The sequence below is a fragment of the Gymnodraco acuticeps genome, unplaced genomic scaffold (assembly GCF_902827175.1).
Source record: "Gymnodraco acuticeps unplaced genomic scaffold, fGymAcu1.1, whole genome shotgun sequence".
In the NCBI taxonomy this organism is placed as follows: domain Eukaryota; kingdom Metazoa; phylum Chordata; class Actinopteri; order Perciformes; family Bathydraconidae; genus Gymnodraco; species Gymnodraco acuticeps.
Genome location: NW_022992351.1, coordinates 4,870,947 through 4,888,510, shown reverse-complemented (window position 1 = coordinate 4,888,510; position 17,564 = coordinate 4,870,947). Strand labels below are relative to the sequence as shown.

At 42.3% G+C, this 17,564-nt stretch overlaps 1 protein-coding gene across 1 annotated transcript in view; it reads right to left on the bottom strand.

The window, feature by feature from the left end:
- The window catches only part of casz1 (castor zinc finger 1), a 65,742-nt gene that overhangs the window by 23,718 nt on the left and 24,460 nt on the right, over positions 1-17,564 (bottom strand). The window contains 4 exon segments of the mRNA XM_034209079.1: positions 1,423-1,544; positions 1,546-2,322; positions 4,854-4,874; positions 7,586-8,118. Coding sequence (XP_034064970.1) covers positions 1,423-1,544; positions 1,546-2,322; positions 4,854-4,874; positions 7,586-8,118 — 1,453 coding nt within the window.

The following is a 17,564-nucleotide window of genomic DNA, read 5'->3' as shown; positions in this document are numbered from 1 at the left end:
CTGTTGTTAATAAAAACAAACTGACACAGTATTTACTTAGCTCCCAAACTTTGGACTATCAATATACATTTTCCTGTGGCACAACAGCCTTTTTCATGTGCCGTATGAATCAGGGATGGAAGCCACACACTTTGATGGCATGGGCTCCCAACCAATGAAAGGCAAAAATGCAGGAGCAAAGCAACATTAATCTTTTATAGGGGTATTTTGGCGAGTGCTTATATGCAAAACTGGATAATAGGGACGATGAAGAACAGCTCTGAAATGGTGCTTTCTGAAAATCTCAAAAGGGCCTTGGCTCTAATGTTGATGTCATGTTGTCTCCAATCAGTCTGGACTCAAACAAAGATGTAAGACAACACTGCAGCTTCAAATTTCAACTTAATCAGATATCATTTCAAAAAGGAAATCCAGAAAATGTTAACACATTACAGAGGCACACTGAGAACTTCTGTGTTACCTTTTATCACTGGTAACAGTGACAGTCACATTACAGTATTGGTTATGCCTGCTCCCATTCAGAAATGGCATTTAGCTCCATGTGAGCAGCTCCACACGGGGGATGACCTGAGGTTAATCTGGCCCAGAGGGGAGGATGCGCTGCCAGACATTCTCACTAGCATCCTCTCTCCTCCCTGTGTACAAGCAACCAGACTGGGTCAGTTAGCCAAGCTTGCAGCTTCGCTGAGCCCCAACCTGACAAAGGCCAAAGCCTGAGGGAGAGGTGCCTGAGGGCTCTTGAACAGTGTCTTTGATAGGTCTTGACTAACTAGAGACAAGGTTAAAACCAATCAAACAGACTCTGGGAGCTGTTTCCTACTGGTAGTGCACACGACTGTAGGCTAGCTCCCCAAACCCCTCGTTTGCTTCCTTTAAAGTGCACTCGTCAGGCAGTGTAGAGTCGGCCCCTGTGACTCGCCGGGAGGTTAGTCATGGCTCCAAAGTAATTAAAGGGAGAGTTGTTACACCCCTAGCCAAACGAAAGAAGTCAGTCACTTTGCGATGACTGTGCTAAAATCAGTCTCCACAGAGTGCTACAGCGAGTAAACACTTCATGTGCCTTCCCAACTCATCATGTCGTGGATCTATTGGGCGCTATGCACTATTTCACACCACATTCCTGTTGGCTGCTGTGGAGGTAGCAATTACCTTTGCGTTAGGCAAACTGACTCACAGTAGCAGTTAAGTGTATGTGAGCTTCACATTGGCTCCAAGGTGTTCCATTGGAACTTGGGATCTTTTCAGTCCACCAATAAACTTTAAATTGGAATTTTAATGGACATGCTTTTTTATTAGCTGAATTTAAGAGGTGTGCATTGTTAGGTGCAAATAACTTGCGTAATATGCAACATATCTTCTTGTCAACAAGCGATAATTACCAATAAGAAATAATTTTTTATGATGATGTTTACACAGACTTACTTCACGGAGGAAACAGTGCCCGTGGTGATGGAGTCAGTCTTGGAAAAGCTGGACTTCAGGTAGTCAGCGGCATTGAAGCTTATGTTTCCTGTCTGGTCCATTGTGAGCCCGGGGGGCGATGCTGGCCCCAGATGCGCCCATGGTGGGAACACCAGGAGCTCCCAGGTTTCCTGGTGCTGTAGCGAGGACATTGGGCATCAAAGAGGCCTCTGGATTTCCTGGCATTGGCTTCTGAATTGTTCTGACGTCATACTTGGAAGGGCGGCCAACTTTGTAAGTCTTAAAGGCAATGCTGCCGCCCATGTCAGGGTTGCCCTCACCTGGCTTGAAGAGGTGCAGAAACTTGACATTCTCCAGGTCGTACTTGGAGGGTCGCTTGTAAGCATTACCGTTCTGCTGCTGTAGACTTTCACCCATCTTCAGCTTCTGAATAAAGAAGTCATACTTAGAGGCTCGGGACGCCATGCTCTGGATGTGAGAGGGATTTTGTGGCTGAGAGGCGCTGAGCTGAGGTCCTCCTGGCTGTTTGTGGTCCAGGCTGGGGGGGTAGATCTGTGCCTCGGCCCCTGGGAGGCACCCAGAGGTCTGGAGCATGGTGGCGCTCTTGTCTTGGGCCAGTTTTGGGTTGAGGTCGTCTGGTTTTGGTGGGGAAGCATGCATGGGCCAGGTAGGGCGTCACCAGCTTTTAGCTTAACGAATGTACTCTTCGTACTTAGAGAAGCGGGCGCGCCGTGAGGCCTCCTCACTGCTGAGGGGCGAGAGGTCTGAGGTAGCGGCTTTGAGCTTCTCAAAGCTGATCTTCTTGGTCAGCTCATCCCTTACCTGCTGATCATTATAACCGAACATTCCCAAAAATTCATTCATGGTGTTGGCTGCATAGTCTCGGCAGGGCAGATGCTTCTTCCTGCAGGGAGAAAAAAAGGAGTAATGAGCTACTATGTAAAAGTTAACAAAAACCGCTCCGATTTCCACTTTAAGAGGTAAAAACTTATTTAGTTTAAAGTTGAGTTACCTCAGAGTCATTGGTGCTGTCTGGCATTAATAATTAACTCATTACTTGCAACAGATTAGTATGATTGTTTTTTCATTTTGGGAGAGAACCTGAACCCAAATTAAACCATGCTCAAGACGTGTTAATCAGTGGCTAAATTCATGTCAGTCAATCAGTCTTTGAAATGGTTCTCTCTTGCTTCATGTTGACTGATGCTTGCTCTACATGTTGTTCTGTTTTGTAGCCGTAGTCTATGACCTTTTTTTTCATTCAAATATCAAGTGAAAAATAAAGTAATCTTGTTTTGTAAATCAATTTGAAATATATTTTGTCAGCCTAATTATTGAAAAACAAGCTATCTTATATTTTATAGTACATTTCAAATAAGTGATTCTGCACTGCACAATAGAGAAGCATATCTTTATATCTGTGGATGTATATGTCTATAAACAAGCAGGCAATGCTCTTCCTGTTTTGGTTGCACTCTAATCAAACCTGCAAAATCTGCAGGTGACTGTACCAAACAACACACTAAATAAACAAACTTCTCATTACAGCGTGTTATGTTATCAACATTCATTAGAACATTTCTTTTGACATTTTTATTTGCAATACATTTTAGCAACTTTATTAAGAAATCACATTTAAAACAAAAGAATATAAGGGGAACTTTAGGAAAAATAATGTATACTTTTACATGACTAATGCTTTACGATTAAAACAATTATATAATTGTAACTACTGTCTGCCAGGAAATCATGTCATGTTAAGTGCAATTTATAATTGATAATCCTCCACAAAGCTTGGTGTAAACCTAAGGTATTGGAAAATAACATGATTGTTGTTGTGTCACCTTCAAGAGTAAAAAGCATGAATCCTTTCCCCTTTTTACACATTTGTGAACTGAAACATCACTTTCATTTTAAGAGTCCATTAAATTGGACAACTTCCCAAGGACATAGGCGAAATATACTCAATGTATAGTTTAATTGCATTAGGTGGAGATTAATTCTGGCCCATTAACTTTCATCCAGGTTAGTGCAAGGGATCAGAGAGTGGGGAAAAGGGAAAAAAACGATTGTTTCTTAAAGCATTGGAGGGACAAAGCTCTTCATAAAGAAGAGATGAAAAGACAAAGAAAGGGTGTGTGAGGGAGAAACAATGAAAACTAAGAGGGAGACATTTAGATGGTGAGGCATTTGAGTTTGTAGATCCAACTTAATTCCATAAATCTCCTGTTGTGTCAGTCTGCACGTCAGGCAGGATAGTAATGTACCACATGATCATTTCACCTGGGTCATGTAAAAGCTCTGGCCTTCTAGACTCATCCTTGGCACAGTCACAGGATCAGGGTCGAATACATTTCAAAAAAATTAAATGTTTTATTGCTTTTTTTTCATCACATGAGCTGGTGAGAGCTAATACCACCTACAGGACCATCCGGGTAATTAATACACAAATATTTTCTACGCTTGTCTCAGATTTCTCAGTTATTGCTAAATCAGTCTCTGTGCCCTGCTTTTCACATCTCATGAGCAGCATGTAAATAATCCCTACATTTCCATTCACTGGAGTTAGCTCCTTGGCGTGGAGGTTCAGTATGAAAGAGTATCTGGTGGATCGAAAGGGCATGAAACATTTAACAGAAATGGATCAGGTATTTGAGAGGAAATACCTGCATGTTTACCACAGATCTGATCGGCAAATCTTCTCTCTGTTTTCACATGTGCTGAAACTGTATAACAATACTGGTATCTACAGCTGGGCTGCAGTACAATTTATCTTATACTTTTTACCTCATACATAAATCTGATCTGAACATTATTATTTTCATTTGATTCAAGTGTTGATAACCTTCGTGCTTGATTGGAATGTACTGCTTGTATAGTTATTAAGTGCACCTCAGGACACAGACTATCATATAGCTCTAAAGTTAGGGCAGACCCGCCCACAGCCCGTATGAGTCAGAATATGGAACTACACTTTACTGAGCTAGAGACGATGTTCAAAAAAATCAGGTAGATTAAATGGAAATCATATGTCAAAAATAATAATAAATACATTTAATGGGAATAGATAAATGCCTGTTGAGTTTTGCTTTGATGTTCCAAATGAAAGAAACATATTATTGTTGTAGTACAGTCAATTGCAAAATGATTGGCAAAGAGACTACTGGCTTCTGTCATGGGAGAACAGAAATCCCTTTTAGTTTTTTTTATTCTATTTGCTTATGGTATTATCCTCACCACTCCCAAAACAAAACTTGCAGATTCTCTTTATTCATCAGCGGATCCATGTGGCGTGCTATCAATGAAAGGCAAATGATTGGACTTAAAGGGATTATGACTGGGACTGACGGGAGATAACCTTTCTAAAAAACCATGTAAATGAATTTTCAACTCCTGCCCTATCTGGCTGCCTCCTAATGATGTCATGTGACACCAGGTGGGAAAGTACTGGTCTGTATGGGTGCATGCGTTAAGGTGAAAATGGCCACACATTGCTACCACCCACCCAACAAAAAAAGAAGAACATAAACTGACATTTCCTTCTTCACTCTCTCCGGTGGCCCTGGACATTTTCAAACAAGTGGTCTCTAATCTTGACACTTCAGTCAAGCAAAACCCTACACACGACAGACCCGCCTTGTCTATATTTGAGGCAATTAGGCTACATTTTCCCTCCCAGATATGATAACAGATGGGCATTATATCTCCTTTTGGCGGACCAAACATGGCCATCCGTGGCATAGTTCCCCGCTCACAGGACTAAGAGGCAGAGGTGTCGCTGATGATAAAGGTGCACGTTGGAGGCTATATATGGACTAATCTAGAGTTTGAATACCTACTAAAGGGTGTCAGTTTTGAACCACTGAAGCACAATGTAAACCAATTGGTGACGAAAACATGTTTTAATAATATGCCATCTTTTCAGTTGTCAGTCCGAGTACATTTTAAATAGTGGGATTTTCTGTATATGGTACAATCATTGAAATATAGTTTTAGGTGGCAATTGGTGTTCATGCTAGTGAATTGTTGAAATATGTTGTATTTAAATGGACAGTAGTGGCTTAATAAAGAGTTGCTTTTAATAAATGACATCGTGTGCATGTGTTTGGACTAATTTGACAAGAACAAAACTGCACAAAGCTTCAAACTTCCTCTCTGTTAGTTAATTAACAGGCAGTAAATGGAGAGGGCTTTGAAACAGCTTGAAATGAACAATAACCTTTTACAGTGAACCCAGAATTGCAAATGGAAGTCATGGTCAAGCTTGTTTGATCCGTCGCTATGAGCATCTCTGTCATTGCTTTCATACTTTTTATTCATTGTTTTTTTCCATTGACTGGCTTATGGGGGCTCTAATGCGACATCTAAATGATCTAGGAAAAGTATTCTGGGGTTTTGCACTGATAGGAAATCCGCACGATGCCTCAATGTGAGGAGTTAAATGTTTTGAAGGTCGCAGTTTCTCTCATTGATCTTGCAATGTTTGTTAATTACATTGTCACTGATGTTGTGAGAGATAATTAAGCCACTATGTTTATATGCATAATTATGTGCACTCCGCATCAGCCTTTGAAAGACAGCGGCGAGAGAGAGAGAGAGAAAAAATGTTTTAATTGTGAGCTGAGCTGAAACATGGCAATATAGATGCCCTAGTTACAATCAACAAAGAGCAACTCTGAAAAAAAAAAAAAAAGTGTCTAAAGAAAAGATTTGCAACTGATGCAGTGTGCTCTCCTTGCAGTCTTCAAAAACACTCTGGCTTTGTTGTGAGATGTAAAGTTAAGGGAGCCGGTGCAGGAGAAGGTGTAGGTCTGCTTCACAACAACAATACATATTTACAGACAGGCTTTTTTATTGCGTTGAAATGAACACAAAATGACTAATTAAAACCACAAAGCCTTTTTCATTTGCCTCTGAAATGAAACCTGCTTCAGTTTCTGAGAAGCCCCTGCCCCCAATTCTGTATGTGGCCGGAGCTACTGCTGTTAAACCAAACGAAATGCAAAGAAAAAGAGCATGTGTACATGACTCTGAGGTAGATACATAAACCTAGATGAAAGACCAAAAAACTGCTAAAGTGAGGTGAGCAAGCACAAAACAAAACTTGTTTTCTACCGCAACAACCGTTCTCACCTGCAAATTGCAGTATTTTTTTTTCTCTGGGTGCTTGTGAAACTTTATCTATTCATATAACCGAGCCATGTTTTGTCTCCTTTTAAGAGCACTCTGTTTTAACTCCTGCTATACAAAGGCAAATATTTTCTATAGTGTGTGTGTCACCAAGTGTATAACCGTAGAAGGTACTTTCTTAAATATTGTTTGTGCTGTTAACACATACTCTTGCTACTTCAGAATGACTGCCAGCTTTATCTGTTTGATAATCAGTGAATAATACCGTGGAAACAAATGTAACAACTTAACAGGGGTTATAATGAGTCATTTACAAGAGCACATATTTAGGAATTTATGAAAAGTATCTGCTATCTATAAAACATGGACCTACTGTTGTTTGTGAGAAGATAATAACATGATTAAGTGATATATGGCACTGCAATATAATTTCACTATTTCTGAGTATATTTAGAAATTGATCTCATGGATTTAACAACTGTTAAAAAAAGGGAACCTTAGCTCCTCCACGGCAGACTTCAATTTCATGTAATAGAGGAGTTTGAAGCAGTGGCTAAGTTTAGTGAGCTTAGGGAAAATCAAAGACTCAATATGTAATCCTGGGTGTAATATGAAGCTTAGCCTGGTTCTGCCATGCGCTCTTGGCCCACAGCTGCTGGGAGAGTGCATAAACGGCCTTATGTTGTAAGCCTACTCCATTTATGAATTTCTTTATGCAGTTAACCACACACTGACAAGTTCCTGTTTTTCCCCCCTGGCCTGCCAGTTGAATATGTCTTCAGGGTAATGTCACTGGCTATTCATAATGTAACTCTAGAGTGTCTCTTTCCAATAATGGGCACACTTAAGCTTATGTGGATGTAGCAATGTCACCCGCCTATTGGGCCTATAATACTATGGAGTGGAATGTTTTAAAGGGCAAAGGTAGTGTTGGTTTGAGATATATAAAAAGGGTTGGCTATTAATCAGAGTAAGGTGGCGACATTAGAAAGAAAACAATTGGACAACAAATTCAAATTGTACCTATGGAGGCGAAAGGTGGCGGACGACTCTGGGCTTCGCTTGGTGGCTTGTAGGTGGTTTCTTTTGGAGGCCTTTCTTCAGCTTCTTTGTCGTCATGGTAACTGCCATCTTGAGAGCCGGTCACGGGCTCCCCCTCCTCTGTCTTGTCTTCGTCATCGCTGCAGCCTGTGGGGCGTACCATGTACACGCCCTGGGGAGGGGCATCTTCGTCATTGCTGACTTTGGGTTCATGCTCCTCTTCATCACGAGTAGCTGGTGGCTCATCGCCGTATTCGCCGTTGACCCACTTCTCGATGGCCTCGCGTCTCTTCTGGTCCTCCTCGAGGCTCTCGGGGAAGATGGTCTCGTTGTCATCGTAGTGCGAACTGCCATGCTCGCTGTTTTCTGCTACACTCTGGTCTCCCTCTGCATTCTGGGAGCTGGTGTCGAACACCACCTGGCGGCTCAGCTTGGCACAGATAGCATTAAGTTTTAGGCCACCTTTCCTTTTGGCGGCCATCTTGGATTTTCCTGAGGTCGTTTCAGTGCATAAACTCCTTTCAGCTATTGGAAACAAGAAAGAAAAAAGAATACATCAGTTTAAAAGTTGTCCAGGATAGAAATGATCTCAATGTAACTCAAACTTTCTTTCAAAACGTTTTTCCCTCATTTATAATGCTTTCAGTATCACCTGAAATAAAGTTTGAAACCATGTCATGTCAGACTTATGTCAGTATGTTGTACTGATTTTAAACATTGCAATGGAAAAACAACAGGTATGTGACTGCTGCTATTAATAACATCCAAAAGCACTTAACAATAACAGCACAAGACTGGAAGGACACACAGAGATACTGTACATATCTTTCTAAGTCACACCTCTTCGGTCAGCAGAGTTTAGAGCGGCGGTGGAAAAAAAGGAGAAAAAAAAGCTCAGGCAGCTGAAACCACAGGCAGATAGGTATCAGACCCCCTACGGTACTACAAGCAGCAAATACACGGCTACATAATCCTTCACATGACAGCGCTATAGAGACACTGTGAAATGTTATCTTCACTCTCACCTCAAGAGGCTGTGGTCCTGCCTCTGAGTGGGGGCTGCACAGCATTAAAGCTGTCAGGATGTGAAGTGAAAATGCTGAGCGCTTTTTAGTCTTTCGGACTCTCATTTAGTGGGATTAGACACAATAACTGCTCCTGTGCCGGCTGCAGGTTTGCCTTTATAAAAAGGAAATAATACATTTGTATTTAAGCTCTTTCGGTCTTTGCGCTGTCTTCCATCAAAGAAAGATGTTATACATATCTTTGCTTAACAAGACAAACTACACAGTCTCAACATCTCTTTCCCCCACGCGGCCTCTCTGTGAACAATAGAGCATGATAGAGTGTGCTTTGGGGCAGGAATGGGTGGCATTATTTCAACCCAAGTGGGGCTATCTTTATAACATGTCCTCTGATGAGACAGGAACAGCTGCCTGTGGCATTCCATATCCAGAGCTGCCTTTTTAGGGCAGAAACTACACTCTAGTACCTTTCGTTTTATTTCCAGAGCCACCAAAGTTCACCTTGCAACAGCCTTTTTTCAGACTCAAAATCAAGGCCAGATCTTTATCAAGTTGTAAATAACCTTTAAAAAGCGGGGAGGAGGTGACGGTAATACAGCATTTATGGTATTAAATAAAGCAGTGTACCCTCCAGGGATCAGACCAGCGTTTTAACTTGTATTATGTTTTTATTTGGTAGTATGTAAAGCTTTGTCAGATGAGGCTCTTTTAAAACAGTTAAACAGCATGCCACAGCAGGGATATTTCTCCTTGTGTGCAACTGAATTGAATCTTAACGTAGCCACACTGTGGTTAAGATAATATGCTATACTGAGCTACGGACACACCATTTCAGCACACAAAAAATGTGTGAGATGTAACAAAGTTATATCTTAAAGACTCAATTCACTTTCTATAACAATGAGTACGAGGCTCTTCATTTTCCCTCCGCCATAAAGCCAAGCACAATCATGTGTGAGCCATTGCCGGCATTATGTAAATCACACCGGTGCAACATAAAATCCTGTTTTCATTTTCTTTTGCAAAGCTGTGGAATCATTAGAGGACAATACAATTTAAAGGAGTTTACAGATCACCCCCGTCGCCAGACAATGTCCCCCGTGCTCCCCACACATGCTTTCTCAGTTACTGTATTTACATTGCGGGCTTCCTCTCTGAAACAATGGCTACAGGAATTATGTAGTTTTGAGAGGGCCATATATCAGTGGCAAATTACTGTACAATTTAGTGTTAGACAATTGCAGGCGGGGGTGAAAGGTTCACCTTTAAGATGACAGATATTTTGTAAAGGAAAAGAAAAATCAGCTGGAAAAACTATTAGGAAGTGGAAGACATAAATTGTCAAGTTGTATTTTTTTGAAATACCCTCCAAAGGAAGATTGAGGTCATTAGGGTGTTGCTGTGGAGGTCATTTTTTCTGTTTACTGTGTTCAGTATTTCATGCTTTAACTACCGATTTTCCTTTCCGCATTGCGATCTCAAGCTCCTTGTGGGAAATGACCCCGACAGAGATGTTTCTTTCCATTAGTGACTATTTAGTATGATTTTCTGTTAACAATACAGAGCGTGCGTAGAGGACTAAGTGCTACTGTTTAAGTATATAAGCAGTCCTCTTACTGAGTTATCAGACAGGGTACGCACACATTCAGTGGTTTTCTTCTTTTAAAGGTTTGCTTTGAACCAAATTTAATACGGTTAGCTTCCTGTAAGGAGAAACATGCTATGGTTCGGTGGTTTATGGATGCTGTCTAAACTATTATTTATGCTGATGGTTTCTGTCCATGACAGCTTTTTACCATTGCCTACAATAGAGATTGCTATGGTAACACCAAGTTGTTTACCTCAAGTCGTTTGTGTGCATGATAGCGTACAATGAGATCAAATCTGTGGGGACCTACATGAAAGAACAACTTTTCCCTCTGGGACCAACTCCCCCACCTCCCTGAGAGTCCAGTAAGCATTCTGCCTTATTAATGAATATCAGACAGAAAAACAACACTGTCACATGCATTGGACATTATTTACCATCTGTTTTAGCCTGGTGTGCTAATTGTCAAGGAGGAGACACCTCAGTAAGCACTGAGCGTTGGAAAAAAACAGGCAGGTTTGAATCTAAACGGCTGAAACTAATTTTTCCAACTGCTTATGTTAACTATGACATTATTTTTTTTACTGGAAACAGAGCAGGGCCACAAAGGAGCGCCATTTACTGTCTGTATAAGGCCAGAACCTGAGGAAAAAGACAAGAAACTATTTTGAATACATTTTGACTGGGTCGGGTTCTTTTTCATCTTCAGTCAAAAATATGCGCATCAAAGTTCTTTGGAGCCCTGTTTCTTCTCAGAGCTGGATGACACAGCTTGTATTCCAGTCTAGCTCTCCGCACTGACAAACGTACTCTTCCACAGCTCTAAGCCCCACAGGTCTTGTTGGTTTTTGATGCAGAGTCTCTGTTTGTGTGCCAGAATGATATCATGCCCAATCAAGTGGTGTTTCAAATCCTAATAACGCTGTTGGAAGTGCATTATTTGTGTGAACGTGCGCAGACTGTAATCAAGGCAGCTACGAGTAAAGAATGTGGAAGTAAAGACTGGCAGGGTCATGGCTTTACCTCTTTTTATCATTCAAAGACGAGGCAGCTTATGTCCAACATGCTTGTTTAATCATCTTGTGGAAGATGTAAAGTCACATAAACAACATATAGAAAATTGAATTACTTGACTTATTGTTCATTCAAAGTGCAGCGCTGCACCATCGACTCCCTGCAGTGTGGAGCGAGCACACAGGAGGGTCTGTATATAAGAGACGTAGATATTACCTGTTTAAACTGAAGCTTATCTCTTCACCTAATCAAACACAGGTACAGGGCTTGTTGTAGATTCCTGCTGAGTTTCAACATGACTGACAGAGGGACAAACCCCCCGCAATATCAGGAGTTAATTAATACAAACAGGGTCTAGGAGATGTGTGTTCAGCTCAGGATTATTTTACAATATGCAACGGAGAGTTGCTGTAGCTGTTTTAAAGGAAGCCCAGTTATAACTTTATGAACCTTTGGCAGATTAATCGACAAGGCTGAGCTCCCCGTGTGTAGCTCCGTGAACCTTTTGTGTCTCTGGCTCTCAAGGGAGATGTATGTGTGAGAGATCGTGTGTGCACGAGTGTTTCAGGGAAATCACTGAGCCACACAGGCAGACATACACAGACACACTTGGAAATTACCATGTTTTTATTTTTGTAAATTTACGGCTTGCAGGAAGAGAATGTTTTCCTCTTCTCTCTCTCGCCCTGCATGGTAGAGAGGCTGCGGCAGCCTCAAGGAAGTCAAGCGGAAAGCCACTGATGGACAACTACGCCACGACACCCAGACCCCAGCATCTGGCCCCTCTCTCATTTTTATTACACAAGAATAACAATAAGCAGGTCGACGACCCCGCCGTGAGATTTTGCCACAGTTTTCCAACAGTCGGTGCAGCCGATGCTGAGAAAATTTCCATTTTTCCGCATGCATATTTAATTGAGTTTTGTCCCAGTGGTGCGGAAATGATTTGTTTTTTGCTCTCTGTTCACTTGACTCCTCTTCGGAGTCGCTAACCCTGATTAAGACGTTCCCGTTAATTTCCCAGCGCACACCTTTTTTTTGTGCATTAATGGTTCTGATCGTCTAATTAAAACTTCTCAGCTCGGCTGCTGATCACCGCTCGTTGTGCCTCTGACCTGAAGTTTTAATTGCCGCATCAGAAGCGATAATAATAATTTTGAGGTTCTGATGATTAAAAACAATGCCATTGCCAACTAGTTGATAGATGGGGGTTTAGGGGTGGGCACATCTGAGCAGAAGTGTATGTAGAGAAAGGATCTAGAAAGGGGGGTGTAAAGTCGGTATAGTAGCAAGAAGGTTTTTGTTTTATGGGGGGGGGGCTACTGTAGGTGATAACCGAGGGGAAAAGGTTGGCAGACTATACGTACAACTCAAAGCCTTCCTGAAGAAACAGGTTTGGCTAGGACTGAGACTTAGAACTCAAATCTAAATCTGCCATTGACTGATCCACGGTGGCTCTCACTTGGCAGGTTTGCCAGTTTGGGAAGAAAGAAAGAGCTATATAGAGAGAGCATGTGAGAAAGGGCGATACAGGCATATAAAAGATGACGACAGTCCAATACCCTGTGCTTATTTTCATAAAAAGATAATAGCACAGTAGGCGCGGTACAAAAGCCACATTGTTCATAAAGTGACTGAATGGAAAAAAGGAACCGGTGGTGACTGTTGTCTTGGCCATAAAACATGATACTGATGAGATGTATTTGATAAGTAGATTACCGTCGAAACAAGAGAAGTGAGTTGCTTGTGATCTTCTTTTAAACACTACTTTCACACTGTGCTTTGCAGGTCACACAAACTGCAGAAATGATTCAGGCATGAAGAGAGAAAGAGAGAGAGGCTGTGCGACTGGGAAACTGCCACCAGCCCCAATTCGTCACATTTTGTTCTTTTTTTAACCACTGGATTTCTAATTGATTTTTTAGGTCCCAATAAAGGATCAATGCTTTTCTGCTAAACATATTGTACAGTACATGCGTGCAGGCACATGGACATACGGTCATGAGGGAGGTGTCTTCCCTCCCCCTGCCCCCTCCCCTCCCCTGTTCATCTCTCTCACAAATGTATTTTATTATTAATCAGTTGGTTGCGCATCTGCCTGCGTGTTGTTTTTTTCTATCAATAAAGCACTTATTGCTTTTAGTCGAGAATATGACCTTGCACATCGTGTGCAGTCTTTCTGGGGGTGCCGACCTTGAAGGACCAGTTTGGACTATTTCACTTGGGCTCACTCCACGGGCTGTTATCAAACACAAGCCCTCAGCCAAATGCCACACCGCTGCAAAACACAAAGAAGACACTGGGGGACAAAGGCAGACACCGAGGGCCCCAGTAACACACACTGACACAGGACAATGGCTGAAGAAAAACAACGTGTATTTCAAGTGCAGACGGAAGAGGAAAGATGTTGAACTTGAGGGCAATCAGGCAGGAAAGTTGAAATCTAAGGACAAATACGCCCTCCGGCTTCATCACAAACAGGGTAATTATGGTGTTTTCCAGAACAGAGGACAAGCAGTCTAAAATGGTCTAAGGGAGAAAAAAAAACAATCTGACATGAGTGACAAGAACCATTCTGACAGCCACGTACCAAAACAGCCAACTTTCATTTAGTTTGCTGCTTAGGGTAATTTATGGGACACACAGCTAACTTGTTAAAATTGTACATCAAATCTGGACTCCCAGCTGGCACCAGATGACGACTTAATTTCTAAGTGTTTGTGTTACGTGAGGCTAAAACTTTGACTTTAAAAATACACAATGGAACACAGTCCCATGCCTCCACAGACTGAAACAAGGGAAATATATTCCTGCAGCTTTGTTTTTGAAGCTCATCTCTCATGTTCATTTTCATGACACCAGGAGTGCAATTTGATAAGCCAAACGCCATGGTAAATGAGCAGACGACCCCTGTGTCCCTCCCTCATGGTCGCTGTGCTTGGTGCTGCAGCAAGGCAGTGTGGGTAGTACAGTGGAGAAGGGGCTCAGCGGTGCACCTCTCAAGGGCCCTTAAGCTAATATCTGTACAGATTAACTGCTTCAGTTGTATTTGTCACGGGGATCTCTCTTTGCCTTTGTGGCTTTTGGTAGGGAGAAGGAGAGATGTGTGTGAGTGTGTGTTTATATGATGTTACTCACACACGTGTTTCTGTGGCGAAGGGAACGGCCTGCTCACCTAAGAGGTCAGGAACCGCCAGACCGGTGTATGTCACCCCACGTCATTATCTTTGGGGCCTTATCTAATGTAACAAAATCTCGGGCTACACTGCTGAGTAAGTCATCCCCATCCTCTTATCATCACCTACCCCCCCTATCTCTCCACAGGACGGACACACACACACACACACACAACACACACACACACACACACACACACACACCCACACACACACACACACACACACACACAACACACCAACACACACACACAACACACACACCCACACACACACACACACAGCACACCCACCCACCCCCACACACACACACACACACACCCCACACACACACACACACACCACACACACACACTATTCACCACACACACACACCCACACACACATGCACACCACGCTACACTCACACACACACACACACACACACACGACACCACACACCATACACACCACACACACATTCACCCACACACACACAGTGTCAAATCTCCAGGGTAATCAGCACACGTCCGCCTTCCATAGTTATCAATTAGTCTTGGAAATCTCCACCTGGCTTACACAAACAACGATTAAGCAGGCACACCGTACGTAACACCCCTTTCAAACATGAAGTTGAGGAGAGCGTGCCTTGTTTGACTACTGGTGTGGGTGAGACAGTGTTTTGTGTGTCCCGTGGAGTGGGCACTTTTGGTCCATGAGGTTAACCTTGGATACGAGGCCCTGGCAGGCCAGATAATGTCAATCAATGACAGACCCTCACAGATAACCCCTAATGTGAAGCCTAAAAAGCAAAGCTGTTTAGATCTTTAGACATGCCCCCATTCACCAGCATATGAATTGCATTACAAGGAAATGAGCTGTGGCATTTCTTTAATAAGACTCTTAAGACATTTTGACAGCATATAAGGCACTCTGCCGTTAAAAATAATGAAATAAAGACCCCGCTGACAAAGCTTTCTGACACTAGGCAGTGTTCTGATGGGCAGATCCAAGTCCCTGTTAAGTGGTGGAGAGGGAAGGATGTGTAGGGGGAAAGAGGGAAAAGGAATGGTGGACCCTTTGGTTATTTTTTCTCAAGCTCCCGGGGACTTCTTAATTGATTTCCAAGGTTACGTTTCAAATTTGTTTTTCAGATACGGGGGCCTGGTGAATGAGAGTGCGAGTCAATGTTTTTTCTAGCAATTTCCCTAAATTCGGCCTGGTTTGGAATGTTTGCATCAGATCTGGTTGACCTCCTTCGCCTTCTCTCTTTCCTCCCTTTGCTCTTTTCCTATCACTCTGTCCTTGAAAAGAAAGAAGGAGGTGACATTAACCCCAAAAAGCATGTATTTCCAGACAGGAAGCCTGCGCTGACAACATCGATCCCTGGCTCCCATTAAAACATTTGCTCTGCCTGACAGACTTTTCCTCTTTTGGACTTTATATGCGCTACAATGAATCACAGGTGCCTGTTAAAATGTCTTTCTGAGCAGGTTCTCTACCTGCCCTCAAAATCTGAGACTTTTTCATCACTTTTTCATCACACTTCTTTTTATGAAGCACAATTAAAGTTTGATCAGTATTCATTCTTTGTAGGCCTAAGAGAGGAAGTGATGAGAAAGAGTCTTCCTGCTCGTGGGATTTGCATGTTTCAGACCCTGTGGCTGTGACTCGGCTTCCAGAACTATAGTTTGTTATCTTTGAATGTTCTGATAAGCAGGGGGGAAGTGACAATAGGGTTGACATGAAATATGACATTTTAAAGTTCATGTGTCCATGCGTGCTTTAGGGAGTCTGGGTATGTGCACAATACATTGTAAACACATATGTTGCTGTAACCAATATAAAGTGTGTGTGTGCGCCTGTAGACAACAGGGTATTGTGCTCTGCTTTTACTCCTCTCTGTCTTGTGGCTGCAGGTCACGTCATTTTCTCTGAGAGACTCAGCAATCTGACATTTCTACACACTCCACCACTGTGTCAGTGACAGCTCTAAACAGTGTGCTTTACCAAAAGGTTCAATGTGAACTGGAAGGCAGAACTAAACGTGGCAGTTTTCACCTAAAACAGGAACATTCTTGTTTCTGGGAGTTCAGTAGAGAGAGGAATGCGCTATGACTGAATTTCAAGGTGCGATAAAACAACACTCACAATAAGGGGAAGAAAAAAGGTAAAATGACTGTGAAAAGATGAAACAAGCAAAGCTGCTTTACAGGAAAAAAAGAATGCTGTCTATTTTGGGTCTCAGCATACAAAAGGAAGTGTTGCAAAGTTGACTCAAACAAATACATTTGCTTTTGATAAAACCACAGCACTACTTTTGCATTCTACAGACACCAAACCCACTTAGTTTTCCTGCATCTTCATCTTTATGACTTGCCACATTTGTGAGAAGCCACTTGCTAAATTGTCAAGCACAAACAACTGGTTTTCAAACGGTGCAGTGTTTACGGCTTAAAATATAATTTAATTTGAAATGTGACAGGTTAGAGAAAAGCCCCAGAAGTGAACATGGAGGGCTTACCTATGTGCACAGTATCCAGCTGCCCGTTTTACATTTCTCCAACATTAATATTCCTCTTATTATTATTTTAAAGTGAAAACGGATACTCTGTTGAAGTGCAAATCTGATGAATTACGGGAGCAGATTGCTGCTATTAATTATTAAAACCTATTTTATAAATATTCAGGTCTGTCATGCATCTAATAATGAACGCTTTAGAGGAGGTTACTTCCGTGCGCATCCTAATGTGTCAGAAATATCACTTTTAATCACGCTCGTGTCAGCGAGTGCTGGGTTTGAACCTGCTGAAAAAAATCTACCAAATCAAGGAAACTCAGCTGGCCTACTACTGTGCTCATCACAGCTCATCCGTCCCTGCTGTTTTGCACGATCCAGGTTCTTCTCCTGCCCCGTCTAAAGAAGGCGGTGGAACACCTCTCGGCTCCCTTCTGCATTCTTACTGTGGTAATTTGAATGGAGAATAATGCATCGGCAGCACTCTACCCTTCTGGACACACCTAGTCCCAGCGCTACTGCTGCCATATGCTGTGTTGATACATATTCATAACACTTTCCTGTGTGTTGAGTGTTGGTGTGCAATGAGGCTTAAATGAGTGTCTCACAACTTCAAATGGGAAGAGGAAAAAAGAAAAGAAAAAAGCCAGGCACAAAGAAAGTTGGACTGC